Source organism: Lithobates pipiens, unplaced genomic scaffold (genome assembly GCF_037356315.1).
Source record: "Lithobates pipiens isolate NorthernLeopardFrog02 unplaced genomic scaffold, aLitPip1_a1.2 Scaffold_18, whole genome shotgun sequence".
Classification (NCBI taxonomy): Eukaryota; Metazoa; Chordata; class Amphibia; order Anura; family Ranidae; genus Lithobates; species Lithobates pipiens.
Genome location: NW_027507758.1, coordinates 251,985,686 through 252,000,435, shown reverse-complemented (window position 1 = coordinate 252,000,435; position 14,750 = coordinate 251,985,686). Strand labels below are relative to the sequence as shown.

General features: G+C 42.9%; 1 protein-coding gene across 9 annotated transcripts in view; it reads right to left on the bottom strand.

Moving 5' to 3' along the window:
• MAP7 (microtubule associated protein 7) overlaps positions 1-14,750 on the bottom strand; it is a 336,970-nt gene that overhangs the window by 90,025 nt on the left and 232,195 nt on the right. For all 9 annotated transcript variants that reach the window (XM_077486793.1, XM_077486789.1, XM_077486791.1 and 6 more), the window contains exons 4-5: positions 9,514-9,677; positions 534-651 (exon numbers count right to left, since the gene is read on the bottom strand). In XM_077486793.1, coding sequence (XP_077342919.1) covers positions 534-651; positions 9,514-9,677 — 282 coding nt within the window. The remainder of the gene's footprint in view (positions 1-533; positions 652-9,513; positions 9,678-14,750) is intronic.

The window sequence follows — 14,750 nt, the reverse complement described above, 5'->3', positions numbered from 1 at the left end:
AGCTAGTGCCCCAAAGAGCTCAAAAGCTTTTTGATTTTGTTTATACAGTGGTTAAGAAAACACTATATAGGAGGGTTTGTAAAAAAAAAAAAAAAAAAAAAAAAGCTTATGTTCAAAAAAGCTCAAAGGAGCTTAAAGAAGCTCGATAGAAACGTGCACAAGAGTACAAAAAAGCACAAGCTTCTTCAAGCTGAAATAAAAACTCAAATGCCTATAAAATAAGTTTTTTTTTTTGAGCTGCGGTGTGCATGAGCCCTTAATTACAGGCCTGTACTATACTATATAAAGTATGAGGGAAAATTTAAATCAGCATGCCAAAAAGGCTGATATAGTTTCCAGCTAATTTTACCAAGCTGAATATAAAACACCCACAGTGACACTCTTAATTATCCAGAGATAAGAGTGCAAAGCACTGAAACATTCAGTAACTATAATCAGCAAACATCTTTCATTTTTTCAGCTGCCAAATCCAATAAAAAGCCGATTGATGGCTATGGACGTGGTTCTGACAGTCAGGCTTTATTCAGTTTTACCTGAGCTACTTATATTTTGGTTGCTTTGCAGAGAGCCTCCCCAAGACCATCTGTTGTTCTTCTGTCTTGGCTTCTGACTCCTTTGTATTGTACGCCTCACTACGGCTTCATGGCGTTCCTTCAAAACAAAACACAGCAAAGCTAGCTGACAGCCTGAAGAAAAGTGGTCAGCAGAAGAAATTTGAAGACATATTCTTACTACATACATTTGTACAAGTCTTTTTATTGGAAACACAGTAATGAGCACAAAAGGATCTTTGAGATGTGCCTGAGGTGTTACAAAATAATAGCATTTGTGTACTTACTTTAATATCCTTTTCTTGGAGTTCATTGAGAGACACAGTACATCATATACTTTGGGGTTATACTGTCGCCTAAGGGAGGACAGGACACTGGCAAACAGAAAAATCTGTAGGCCAGGATAACCCGTCTTACTATAGCATGCCTCAGTTTGTAGCAAGCAGTAACAGGAGCATGACTCTAAACACAGAGGGGTGGGACCTGTAACCTTCAATGGACTACAAGAAAAGGATTTTACGGTGAGTACAAAAAGGAATTTAGACTTTGTTGTAAATTCTATATATTAGGGTAGAGTACAGGACACAGGCAACTTATTCATACACCATGGGTTATAGGCTTGTTCCTTTAGATGATTAGACACTGGCAAGGTATTGACGACACCCCCATTATAGCGTAAACAAGAACAGTTCAGGAGGGTGTCCTGTACTTCAAGATATGGAATTCTGACATATGTCAAAATTCCTATTATGCTAATCCCACAGTACAAGACACAGGACGCTTATTCGTATATCATGGGACATCCCCAAGCAATGAATACAAAGGATGGGCAACTACTGGGTAAACAAAACTATGCCAACAGGCCCAAAAAACAATTGGGGTCAAGGATCCAAGTTCAGAGTGCTGTTGCTAGAAACTTTCTGCCAAAACCTGCATGTACATAGGATTGGACACCACCACAACCTGGCAAAGATTTGAGAAAGTATGAACAGAAGATTAGGTTGCAGTCTTACACAGTTGGGCAACCGAGGCTTAGTGCCTAAAAACCCAGGATACTCCTATAGATCTGATGAAGTGGGCACGCCACCATGCAGGGGAAGGTTTTTATTTAAAAGCTTAACAATTTGAAATTAGGTTCCTGATCCACTATGCCATGGTGGATTTTGAAGTAGGGTGCCCTTTGTAAGGTCCCAAGGAAAACAAACAGGAAATCTATTTGTCTAATGGAAGTAGTAGCTTTTAGGTACACTCTAATGTCCAGGCAATGTAAAGAAAACCATTCTGGATGCTTTGAAGCAAGGAACAAGGATGGTAGAACATTCTCCTCATTGTGATGGAATGCTGAAACCACCTTTGGGAAGAAAGGATGGTCAGTTCAGATACACATGACATATGATGGCCACCAAAAAGCCTACTTTGCGGGCAAGAATCTCCAAGGAAATATCTCTGATGGATTCAAAGGGTGGTTTCTGCAGGGTAGACAGAAACAAATTAGGGTTTCAGGCAATCACAGAATGATAAAGGTTTACAATAAAGGTTAATAAAGGCTTAAAGTAGTTGTAAAGGCAGAAGGTTTTTATCTTAATGGATTCTATGCATTAGGATAAAAAGCCTTCTGTGTACAGCAGCCCCCCCCCCATTCTAACCTGAGCCCCATCTCTATCTAGCGATGTGCACAAATGCCTTGGCTGTCCGGGGTTCTCTCTCCTGATTGGCTGAGACACAGCAGAGGCGCCATTGGCTCTTGCTGTCAATCAAATTTAGTTAGCCAATCAGGTTGAGAGGCAGTGGGGCTGAACCATGATTCCCTGTCTGAATGGACACACAGAGCTGCAGCTCTGATGCCCCCATAGCAAGCTGCTTGCTGTGGGGGCACTCAAAAGAAGGGAGGGGCCAGGAGTGCCAGCAAGGGAATCTGGAAGGAGGATCCAGGCTGGTCTGTGAAAAATCATTTAACAGAGCAGGTAAGTAGGACACGTGTATACAAAAAATTCAGTGCCTATCTCCACGCATCACAATAACACAGTGTTTCTCAACTCCAGTCCTCATGGTGTCCCAACAGGTCATGTTTTCAGGATTTCCCTCAGATGAAACGGCTCAAACTGATCAAATCACCTGTGCAAAATAATGGTAAGCCTGAAAACATGACCTGTTGGGGTGCCTTGGGGCCTGGAGTTGAGACACACTGCAAAAACATTTCTAAATAAAAAAAAGTCATAAAATTCATAAAATACATATAGGAGTATGAATCTAAAAATATTATAGTGTTGTTTTAACGCAGTCCAATAAGTGAAATAAATCTCCCAGTGAAGAGCCGTGCTGTATCTTCAAAACAAACCAACGTGTAAAGGTGCTCAACAAGTTGGCTTCACCACATATATTCACGCCCCTTACTGGACAATGTGGATCTCAAGTTATAGAGCTAAATCATGCTTAAATAGATATCCATCCAGTGGAATCAAGTCAGCCCAAAGATAAATCCAACCAAAGGGATGAGGATAAATTGGCTCACGGACAATGTGGACCACAGATTATAGAGATCAATCCCATTTAAAATGGACATCCAGCCAGTGGAATCAGGTCAGCCTGAAGAGAAATCCAACCACAAAGAGGAGGATAAAATGACTCGACTTAGAAGATAAAACAAGAGCGATAACAATACAAACACAGCCACGGTCTTCAAACGCCAGCTGATGATGCCTATTATGGAGAAACGAGGGTGTTCCCCTGTGGGGGTACTCATGGAGTAGAATGCGGAAGATAGGGTAATTGTGTTCGCAGGGAACCCAGCTGTAGACTGTGGAACAAAGAATCCTCCTGGGGAAAGAGTGGGAGAAAGCACCCAAGTACCTTATAAGGGATCTAGGAGGAAGTGGAGTTAAAGTGTGTAACCAATGTTGTGATGCAATACTTGGTCAATGCGCCAGAGACTGAGCGATTAATTTTAGCACCAAGTTGGAAATGTCTGCACTATTAAGTGAATATATTCTTAACATAAAGTGGATGTTGATTGTATGACAACGTTAAACTGCATACAGTATAAAGTCCAGACTTTGCCCATCATGGTGGGTATACCCTCAAAAGGGATCTTCAAGGACTGGGTTCAATAGCGATGGACCACAGCCTTGGACCTGTATAGCACCCTGAGGCTAACTCAATGCATTGCAACAAGTGCCAAGGTAAGTGGCTCATGCAGGATCCAGGTCCTAAAGCAATATTATATGATGTCGTTTTGGTTGATTATACCCACACATTACGTTTATTTAGAGCACACGTTTTGTATTTTTTCACCTCTAGAGATTTAATTTGTATGTATGTGATTTTTGTGGCTATGGAGTCGCATTCTACCATAAACATTTTATTTTCCAATGTTTATGCATTCACAATATTTGCATTCCATATTTTCTTTATATGTGAAACTTTGAATTTAGGCATAGTGGCATTATTGCAAATAGAGATGTGTTTTTTATCACATATATATTGTTTCACCCACTCTTCGGCTAGGTTCACATTGCAGCGATGCGGGAACGCCGCGAATCCGCGGCGGGTTCCCGCATTGCATGCCTCCCGCCGGCAGTTCACACTGCCCTATGCGAACTGCTGGGAGTGTCAGTGAAATGTTAATGACACCCCCAGATCAGTTCGCATATCGCAGTGCGATCTGCAAACTCGGACAGGAATCGGATCACATGGTGTGAACACCCATGCGATCTGATTCTGCTGCGGACCATAAAAAGGGTCCTGTGTGAGTTTGGGGCGGGTGCGATGCGAATTCAGCCATACTATCTGTATGGCTGAACTCGCATCGCACAGAGATCGGATGTGATTTGCACTGCAGTGCGGTGCGAATCACATCCGGTTCTCGTAGCCACAGCAGTGTGAACCCAGCCTTAATCCCAGAGTGTTACATTATTGTCTAAGGCACAATTTGCATCCAGACTCATATTCTGATATGCTTTTGTGAATTGTATACATTATTAGCGCTACACGTTTATGTACAATATTATAGGCCATCCCTACAGTGTGGGGTCCAGGTATGGCTCCCAAAGTTCTACGAAGGTTGCACCAATCCACATAGACTGCTTTTGTGTAGGCATTAGAAGACAACAAGGGTTAAAGAATGCCAAGAAAACAGACAAATTGATGCAACAAAATAAACTAGAGAAGCTAATTTCTCTGTGAAGAAAATGAGGTCCACTATCTTCAGACACTACAAAAAAATGTGGGTTAGTAAGTGGGTTAGGATTATAGGGGGGGTGCCCCACAAGGGGTGTGCCCTCAAAAGTTTGCCAGAGTTCAATCACCTGAAAGAAGGAGCCTATCACCCATGGTCTATGAAAAAGTTGCCCGTGTCCTGTACTGTATTATTAACAAATCCTACTTTTATTCTTGTCCAATGGAGGATACAGGAAGTCATAAATTATCGGGACATCCAAAAGCAGAAATCCCTCACCTGATAAGAAAGCAAAAACCAGGTAGTAAGTAAAATGACATAACATAGGGGGAGAAACCCCAAATCATATACCATAATGTGGAAACTGGTCTACCTGATCTTATCAGAAGGGTGGAACAAAAAAATAATTTCCCAATAGGGAAGTACTCACAGCCTTAAGCTTGCTCAATAAGTCCTGAACCCCCTTACAAAATAAAGGGTTGATCCCACACAGTGAGCATGAACAACAGGGTAGGGTACATGGGCGTTTCCTATGCAAGAATTAAGCAGAGGATAGAAGGTACATTTTCGCCACAAAATTTACAAGGAAGAACACAGATTTGCTAGAGCTAAGTATCAAGTTCAGCTCCACCCTAACTGTAACAAGGCATGCCTGGGGCAAGCTCTAAGGAAGAAGTTGCCTGAAAAAAAAACTGCCAATCCTGGATCCTTGCAGAGTCAAAGGACTAGAGATACTCATGACTCCCCACAGTCAACAATGAATCCATGGAGCAACAATCAGGAATCTTATCAGGACAGCAGAAAACATTTGCCTGGGTAAGCCAAAAGCAAGGAAGAACTCCAGAAAGGCTTTCTTTTTGAGTCTGCAAAACCACTTAGCCCTTGTACACACGATCGGAGAATCCGTCGGAATGTGTCCTATCGGACCGTGTTGTCGGATAATCCGACTGTGTGTGGTATGCATCGGACTGATTCCGTCGGACCCAATTTTCCAACTTGTTGGAAATATTTTCCGACCAACTGGTTCGATCGGACATATTCCGATCATGTGTAGAGAATTTTGATCTGACCAAGTGCCACGCATGCTCAGATCAAATTCCTACATCAAAGCTACTGGCTACTAGCCTGAATGTAGTCCCAGCGTAATGAAATTACGTCATCACGTTCTGAAAGATCGGATTTTTCGACAACTTAGTCCGACCGTGTGTATGCAACAGTTTCGGACAAAATCCGACGGATTTGGTTGTCGAAATCTCCGACCGTGTGTACAGGGTCATAGGAGGGAAGGCCAGGTGAATGGATCCCACAGAGTCAGTAAAGCATGCAATACTTTAATGTCAAAGATTTCCTCTTTCAGTAAACTATCTTGTTTAGCATGCAGATGGCCCAAGGTACCATGGGACCCACCTCGGATACTCTCCATCTACAGCATTGGATCTGGAAAGCAACTTGGTGCATGGATCACTCTGCTGTGTCCAAAAACAACCTGTAAAAAAAGAAAAACGATATCCCCAAAAAACTGCACTTAAAGGAAGCAAAATGGAAAGGACTCAAAAGCAAGGATTCATTCAAATCAGGATCCAAACTACTGCCATTGTCAAAACAAGAACTCCTGTTCCTCCTTGATGATAATAGCACGCCAGTGCCTTGACACGGTTAAACATTTTAATATGTCCATATCGGACTCCTGATCAGGGAAAAATCCTGCAATGTGGAAGGAAACACTCCTTCTGGAACTTTAGCATGTAGCCCAGGAGAGAATGTTCCTCAATGGCAGGGTATTCACTAAGTTGGGGAAAAGCCCTCCTTAACCCCCAAGCCTGGAACACTGATTCATCAGGCCATGAACTACCTGATCCTTAATGGCAGACAATTTAGTCTGCTCAGAAAATGTATCTCCAACAGCAGAGAGAAGGACTGAGATAGTCTGAGAAGAGACATGGGAAAAGGGTGTGGAGTAGCAAGAGTGACCCACTTGACACGATTCTCCTTCAACTGTAGAGAGGCGGCAACTTCATGACCAAAGGAAGGGACATAAAAGCAAATTCGCTGTAGATCTTTCTACTGAAGAAACATACTGGCTTAGACTGTGCAATGAAAAGTTTCCACTGGCAAATCCTGTGGAAAAAGTTTTCCACTGGCAAATCCTGAAAAAGCATGATACAGTCAAATTTAAACCATTAGGAAGACATTGTTCATTAGGGTTTACAGGAACTGTTTTTTCCACATGAGGTCCTCTGAGTGCTCTTGGGGAATTCATGAGAAGGCACTAGAGCAAATGCTGGTACTGGCACTAGAGCAAATACTGTTAGGAATGATTGTGGTGAAGAGGCAAGACTGAAGAGTCAGAGCCCTGGAGGACAGTGATCAGCACTAGGGAGGGGCAGGGATGGTGGATTTGATAGGTACCAAGCAAAACAGATGGTCTTACATGTCCCATATGAGGTAAAATGATTGCTCTGAGGAGAGCGCAATGACCAGGCTGAGATACAGCTCTTGAAATCAAACTGGGCCAGAACTAGAACAATAATTTTAATTTTAGGCCCATAAGACCCAATGGAACAGAGGTAGATCTGCCAATCTGTGTAGTGACATAGGCAGGCAGAGAAGCTGAAGAGAGCACTGGTTGCGAGGTATGAGTCGGTAAATATGAAAGAACGCTCTCTGCACTTGAATACCCGTTCTCTGCACTTGAAGAGCAGACGACTCCAGAGCCTGCAATAATTAACAAACATCTCCCCACTTAGAAAAGCAGGGGTCAACCTTCATGCTGAATGTTTCCCTGAGGGTTTAGCAGATTTTTTACTCCCAACCATGCAGGTGGGCAGAGAACCTGGCTGCCTTCTTTGGACTTCCTATGCTGAGTTTTATGGGCTCTCTCTTATAGCGATATCCTTGATGATAACGTCAAGGGTAGGTCCGAAAAGATGTCACGCCTCAAAAACAAAGTGGGTCAGGTGCTCCTTGAGTACTGAGTATTTGCATACACAACAGATAAATATGGGAGACAAATGTAGATGCTTCCAGCAAGCCATCACAGCTGAAGCTCTGGAATCCAAGACATCAGTTTCACACACTCTATCAGGAAAGAAATAACTGCCACAGTGTAGAGACCATTCCATTAGACCAATCCATCAGTTTGGCAAAACTAAGGACACAGCCAGAATAGGGCTAAGGGCAGAGAGCCTACCAGTGATAACAGTGTTTTAAAGGGAGATTCTAGTTGTTTGGCATTAGCATGCCCTGAATGCCCTCTACCTATAGAGGATGCCTTGTTAAGGTGAGTCACTAGAAGATCCACAGTGCGTCTAGACCACTATTTAACAAAATCTTTCCCGAACAACAACAAATCCAGCAAGCACTCAGTGGGTGTCCAGAACCCATCTGGGTGTTTCCAATCCCAATAGAGGAATACCTAGGAGAGCAAGTATAATGGAAGGTCCTTTCAGCTGTAAGAGATCTGAAAGACCCAAGAATGGAGACAGCAGACTGATCCAGATGCAGAGAAATACAAGCCACATCAAAAAGAGCTGAAAAGGTCTCCTGCCCATCCACGGGTAATCACAGAGGACTGCAATAACTCAAAAACTATTTTATTAGGGAGAGACTATCAGGACCGAAATCAGAGTGAGAGATGGTTACTGTAACAGATGACCTAGGTGCCTTTAAGGCTGCAAGCTGATCAGAAATGTACTCTACCATCAGAAGGCAGAGAACAAATGTCCCCAGAACCATTAGGGGAGTGTAAGATGCGGTTACCTGTTGTAGTGGGACCATCCCCTCTGTGTCTGGGAACAGTTGTTGTCATCGGGTGGTGGTGGTGTAACTGCGCTCGGGGTGCTGGACGAGGCCTAGCGTGCTCACAAAAATCCACACGGTTGGTAGCTGCTAAGGGTCGGATAGATGGAGGTGACCAAAGTCACTGTAGACAGGCAGTGGGAATGGACTGGAGTTCTATATGGAACTTTGCAAAGCAGGAGCAGCACCAGGGAGATGCTTTCTTGATGTTAAATAGATGGAAAGAGAGCACAAAGCGCAAATGACACTCTATGGAGCGGATAAAATCAGTGTTTATTCCTTCAACATTTACCCCTATTGCTGTAAAATGATGGAACAGTGGGAAATTTAAAGGTGTTTAGCAAGTGAGTCATCACACACAGGGCAAACACTGAGGTAATGCCAATGGCTCTAAACCAGAACAGCACTCTGCAGCCAAGCTGTTATGAAAATAGGGTTTGGAAAGCATCTAACAAAGAACTTGGTGTCCAAAGGTCACTTCCAAGCCCGCAACATCCAGTCTGGACATAGCACGTCAAAGGTAGACTGAGGAAAGGCCGCTTGCTAACTTCTATTAGAACTAACAAGTGTTCTAATCACTCTCCACTCTACCCAAAACAAACAAAAAAAAAACATTTTGCCTTTAGTTACTTTAAAGTGGATGTTATCAGGTTGATAACAGAGCTACTGAGCAGGAGAAAACCACAGGACTCAGTGCTTTGGGGAGAGGTAAGAAAACACTACAGATATATTTGCCCAGCTCAAATTTCATGAACCGGGTTTACATCCATTTTAATGAAACTATGTACTGTTCACATATAGTTGCAAATGTGGCATATCCATTTTGAAACTAGGAACTGATTAGGTGTGCACTCAATTTTAATTTGAAGGGTGTGTGGTGAGGATTATTTATTTTATTGTTTTTCGGTCTGTCATATTTATAACATTCGACACAAAAGAAAAATTCAAGGCAAATTGGAGAAAAGTTTTATGGCAAGCCAAGTGACCTACTTTTTCTTCTTCCAGTTTCTGTCTCCGTTTCTCATCCACAGCGGCGCGCCTTCTTTCTTCTTTGACCCTCTGTTCCTCTAGTTTTTTCCTACGTTCTTCCATATGCTTCTCATAGTGCTGCCGTGCTCTAATTTCTTTCTCTAACCATTGGTGCTCCCGTGCAGCTAATAATGAAAAGGCATATAATGATATATGAGAAATGTGCCTAGGTAATGCACATTTTTCTGTAACTGCAGACATTTTTCTACTAATTGATATGATTCACACAGCCGGGTCATTTAGCTGACATTCGTTTCCTGCAGTTATATAAAACCTCTAACAAACACGCCTCTGCAAAAATAGAAATGCTTTTTGACTTGAACTGAAATATCTATTCTGGTTCAGCATTTACTTCTGAATGATGGTTGCATTTAAGCCATAATGCCTTTTTATTTTGCAGATACTTGCTTCAGAACTTAATTTAATAAACTGTTTTTCATATTCAGGGCAAAAATATCCAAACAAGTCATATCTGTGTTTATCAGACATTAGTACAACAACATATTGTTTTTCTTTGTTCAAAAAGCACAAAAAAACATTATGCAGCACTGGACAGCAAATAATAAAAGAAGCAAACCACAAACACAACAGAAGTGGGCCCTTCCTAATGAAGCTATTTGTATAAGATGAAGATATAACAGCTAATGAAAAAAACCCAGAAAAATGTTTAGCACAAAGAATGAATGCAGACAACACGTCTCTAAATATGTTTCCAGTTACATGAACCATGAAGAACCAATGTAGAAACATTTCTGGCTAACCTGGCTAATTGATGCTTTTTTTCGCCCTACAAATTGCATTTAGGAGCTTAAATTACACTGCAGAGCTCACTGAGAAGAGATCTGAAAGCTCATTGGAGGGAAGGGACACACCCCCTTCACACAGCACACAGGAACAGTGCTGAAGCTGTCAATCACAGGCTCTGTGCAGGGACTGATGTGAATGTATAATACAGTGCCTTGAAAAAGTATTCACACCCCTTGGAATTTTCCACATTTTGTCATGATACAACCAAAAAATGTAAATGTATTTTATTGGGATTTTATGTGACAGACCAAAACAAAGTGGCACATAATTTTGAAGTGGAAGGAAAATGATAAATGGTTTTCAACATTTTTTTACAAATAAATATCTGAAAAGTGTGGCATGCATTTGTATTCAGCCCCCTTTATTCTGTAACCCCCCAACTAAAATCTAGTGGAACCAATTGCTTTCAGAGGTGACCTAATTCGTAAATAGAGTCCACCTCTGTGTAATTTAATCTCAGTATAAATACATCTGTTCTGTGAAGCCCTCAGCGGTTTGTTAGAGAACCTTAGGGAACAATCTGCATCATGAAGGCCAAGAAACACACCAGACAGGTCTGGGATAAAGCTATGGAGAATTTTAAAGCAGGGTTAGGTTATAAAAAAATATTCCAAGCTTTAAACATGTCAATGGAAAGTGTATAGCACAACTGAAAACCTGCCAGGACATGGCCGTCCACCTAAATGGACAGGCGGGGCAAGGACAGCATTAATCAGAGAACCAACAAGGAGGCCCATGGTAACTCTGGAGGAGCTACAGAGATCCACAGCTCAGGTGGGAGAATCTGTCCACAGGACAACTATTAGTCATGCACTCCACAAATCTGGCCTTTATGGAAGAATGGCAAGAAGAAAGCCATTGTTGAAAGAAAGTCATAAGAAGTCCTGTTAGCAGTTTGCAAGAAGCCATGTGGGGGACACAGCAAACATGTGGAAGAAGGTACTCTGGTCAGATGAGACCAAAATTTAACTTTTTGGCCTAAAAGCAAAACGCTATGTGTGGCGGAAAAACTAACACTGCACATCACCCTGAACACACCATCCCCATTGTGAAACATGGTGGTGGCAGCATCATGATGTGGGGATGCTATTCTTCAGCAGGGACAGGGAAGCTGGTCAGAGTTGATGGAAAGATGGATGGAGCCAAATACAGGGACATTTTTGAAGAAAATCTGCAAAAGACTTGAGACTGGGTCAGAGGCAGTGCTGTATTCTGCACCCCCCCCCCCCCCCGAGTCATCCCATTCAGTGCCGAAAGTTGGCGGCTGTAGTGTCTCTCACATAGATCACAGCGTGTACTCACAGGAGAGAGAGAGAGAGAGAGAGAGAGAGAGAGAGAGAGAGAGATTGTCAGCTTCTTCTCCTGTGTTGCGATTCCAAGGTCTGTTGGATTGTAGCTTCAGTGGGCAGACCCAGCTACATTCTACATATCCTGGAGAGAGTGCGAGTAAGATACAGATCCTCCTCACTATCTCTCTTTGCAAACCTCACACAGCAGCTTATCTGTGCTCCAACTTTGTTTCTCCTATCTCATGGTTATCTTAAATAATTAACCCTCTGTGTCCTTGGTGCTAGGGGAGGACTGTGCTTTTCTACTCCGCTTCAATGGAGACATGTACACTGATGATTACATATATGGTTAACTCTTTATAGCTCAATATCTGCAGGCTGGTGCTTCTGGAATTAATGGCATTTAACACCTTAGTCAGTGTCTGCTTGTATATGTGGTTAAGCTTTCCTAATTACTTGTACGTCTAAGGCCCCTTTCACGGACGGATAGAATTGTGCTTTTAGCTGCGGATTTTCTAGTTTTCTACCGCAGCTAAAAGCACACAATGCTTTCCTATGGCCCCATTTACACACATCGTTTAGCCGCGATTTCGTTACATGCGGCTCGGTGCGAATAGAAAAAATAGAATTGAATGTGTCCAGGTGCGATGTAGCGCAGCTATATGCACATAACCGCAGGTAATTGCAGTCTTTTGTGTCAACTGTGGACAGCAGCGTGAGAAGGGATTCAAGGGACCAAAAAAAGGGTTGCTATGGGAACGACTATATTAGATAACTGCAGCTGAACGCAACTGCACAGAAACGCACGTAAACGCATGTAATTGCACTGTACAAATGAAGCTGATCGCTGTGCCTGGAGTCTTGAATTTCACAGAAAAAAATAAACATGCTAAACTGCGGCAGAACAGCCGTCCGTGTGAAAGGAGCCTAAGGCTCGGATCACACAGGAACGCTGTGCATCCCTGTTCTCCATTTCAGGGACGAATCAGGACCAAGTCTTTGCCTGAATTCGGCCCTGAAACGGAGTGCAAGCCACTCCGCAGCCACCCCCAGAGATATGTGGACCGGTCCCATAGAGAGGCCTCCATTCTCCTGCTATGCAAACTGGACCCAGCCTAATGCTGCCTTCTGATACATAGCTCCCAACTGTCCCTGATTTGGAGAAATGTCCCGCTGTCCCTCTTTCATCTCCATTTGCCCCTCGTTTTGATCTCAGCTATATAGTTGTATAAAATGCACTTTTTATCTTTCAAAAAGTATTTTTCAGTACTAAACCTTTCATCCAATTTCTAAATTTCTGCATTTGTAAATTTCAGAAGCCAATATAAAGGAATAGTAGTGGTAAAAAAAAGCCCTTTTTTTAGGTTAATTCTCCTTTAACCACTTGCCGACCAGCGCACGGCGATGTACGTCGACAGAATGGCACGGGCAGGCAAATGGGTGTACATGTACGTCCCTTTAAATTTTCCGCCCTGCCATCAGGAGCACGCCGCCGGCGGCGCTCTCCCGCGCTGGTCGGGACCCCCGTGAGTCCGGTCGCGGGACCCGCGGACTAGATCGCCGCGGACATACCCGCGATGGTCTCACGGAGCGGCCAAATGAAGAAATGCCGTTGTAAACAGCATTTCTCCATTCTGCCTAGCAACTAGTGATGCTGATCTCTGCTCCATGTAATTGGAGCAGAGATCAGTGTTCACTAAATGAAAGCCCAACCCCCCCCACAGTTAGTAACACACCCCTAGGAACACTTAACCCCTACACTGCCACCCACTGGTTAACCCCTTCACTGCCAGTGTCATTTACACAGGAATCACTGCATTTATATAGCAGTGATTACTGTATAAATGACAATGGTCCCAAAAATGTGTCAAAAATGTCCGATGGGTCCCCCACAATGTCGCAGTCACAATAAAAAAATAAAAAAAATCGCTGATCGCCGCCATTACTAGTAAAAAAAAATAATAAAAAATTATTAATAAAAATGCTATAAAACTATCCCTATTTTGTAAACGCTATAACTTTTGCGCAAACCAATCAATAATCGCTTATTGCGATTTTTTTTTACCAAAAATATGTAGAAGAATACGTATCGCCCTAAACTGAGGGAAAAAAAAAAATTTTTATATATTTTTGGGGGATATTTATTATAACAAAAAGTAAAAAATAGTGTTTTTTTTTCAAAATTGTCGCTCTATTTTTGTTTATAGCGCAAAAAATAAAAACCGCAGGGGTGATCAAATACCACCAAAAGAAAGCTCTATTTGTGGGAAAAAAAGGACGTCAATTTTGTTTGGTAACCATGTCGCACGACCGCGCAATTGTCAGTTAAAGCGACGCAGTGCCGAATCGCAAAAAGTGGTCTGGTCTTTGACCAGCAAATTGGTCCGGTCTGAAAGTGGTTAAGGAGGGCATGTCCTTAGCCTACATGCTTTTGCTAGTAGGTGTCCCTTATTCCCATCTCAAAAAGTTGTGAGGTATGCTGAAATATGAAGAAAAATTCAAGATCAGTCTGAATTTTATTATCCATCCTGCTGACTACATTTAGCCCAGGTTCACACTGATGCAGGTTAGAAACTGTGCAAGTTCAGCTGAACTCGCACAATTTGAAACCAGCAATGCAGTCCGACTTCAGGGGGGGGGGGGGATTTGACAGACACCTATGCCAGTTCATGCACAGATGTCTATTCAAATCGCCCCCACAGTCGCCAAAAGTAGCACAGGAACTCTTATTGGGAATTGGTGCGACAACACAAAGTCAGCGTCACCCCAATTCGACAGACACCTGTGCCAGTTCATGCACAGATGTCTATTCAAATCGCCCCCAAAGTCGCCAAAAGTAGCACAGGAACTCTTATTGGGAATTGGTGCGGCGACACAAAGTCAGCGTCACACCAATTCGGACGGTGCCGTTGCCGGTAATAGCTGCCGATTTGACATGTCCATGTTCAAGAAAAGGTGGAGCCTAAAGAGGAAAGGGTGTAGTTTACAGATGACAGGGCGGTTCTTAAACAGGAAGGGGCATGACACTAGCAGGAAAGGGTGGGAAAGGGTGGGTCGTATTTAATTTAGGGGGTGTACACGTTTAGTCAGCCCTAGAGCAGC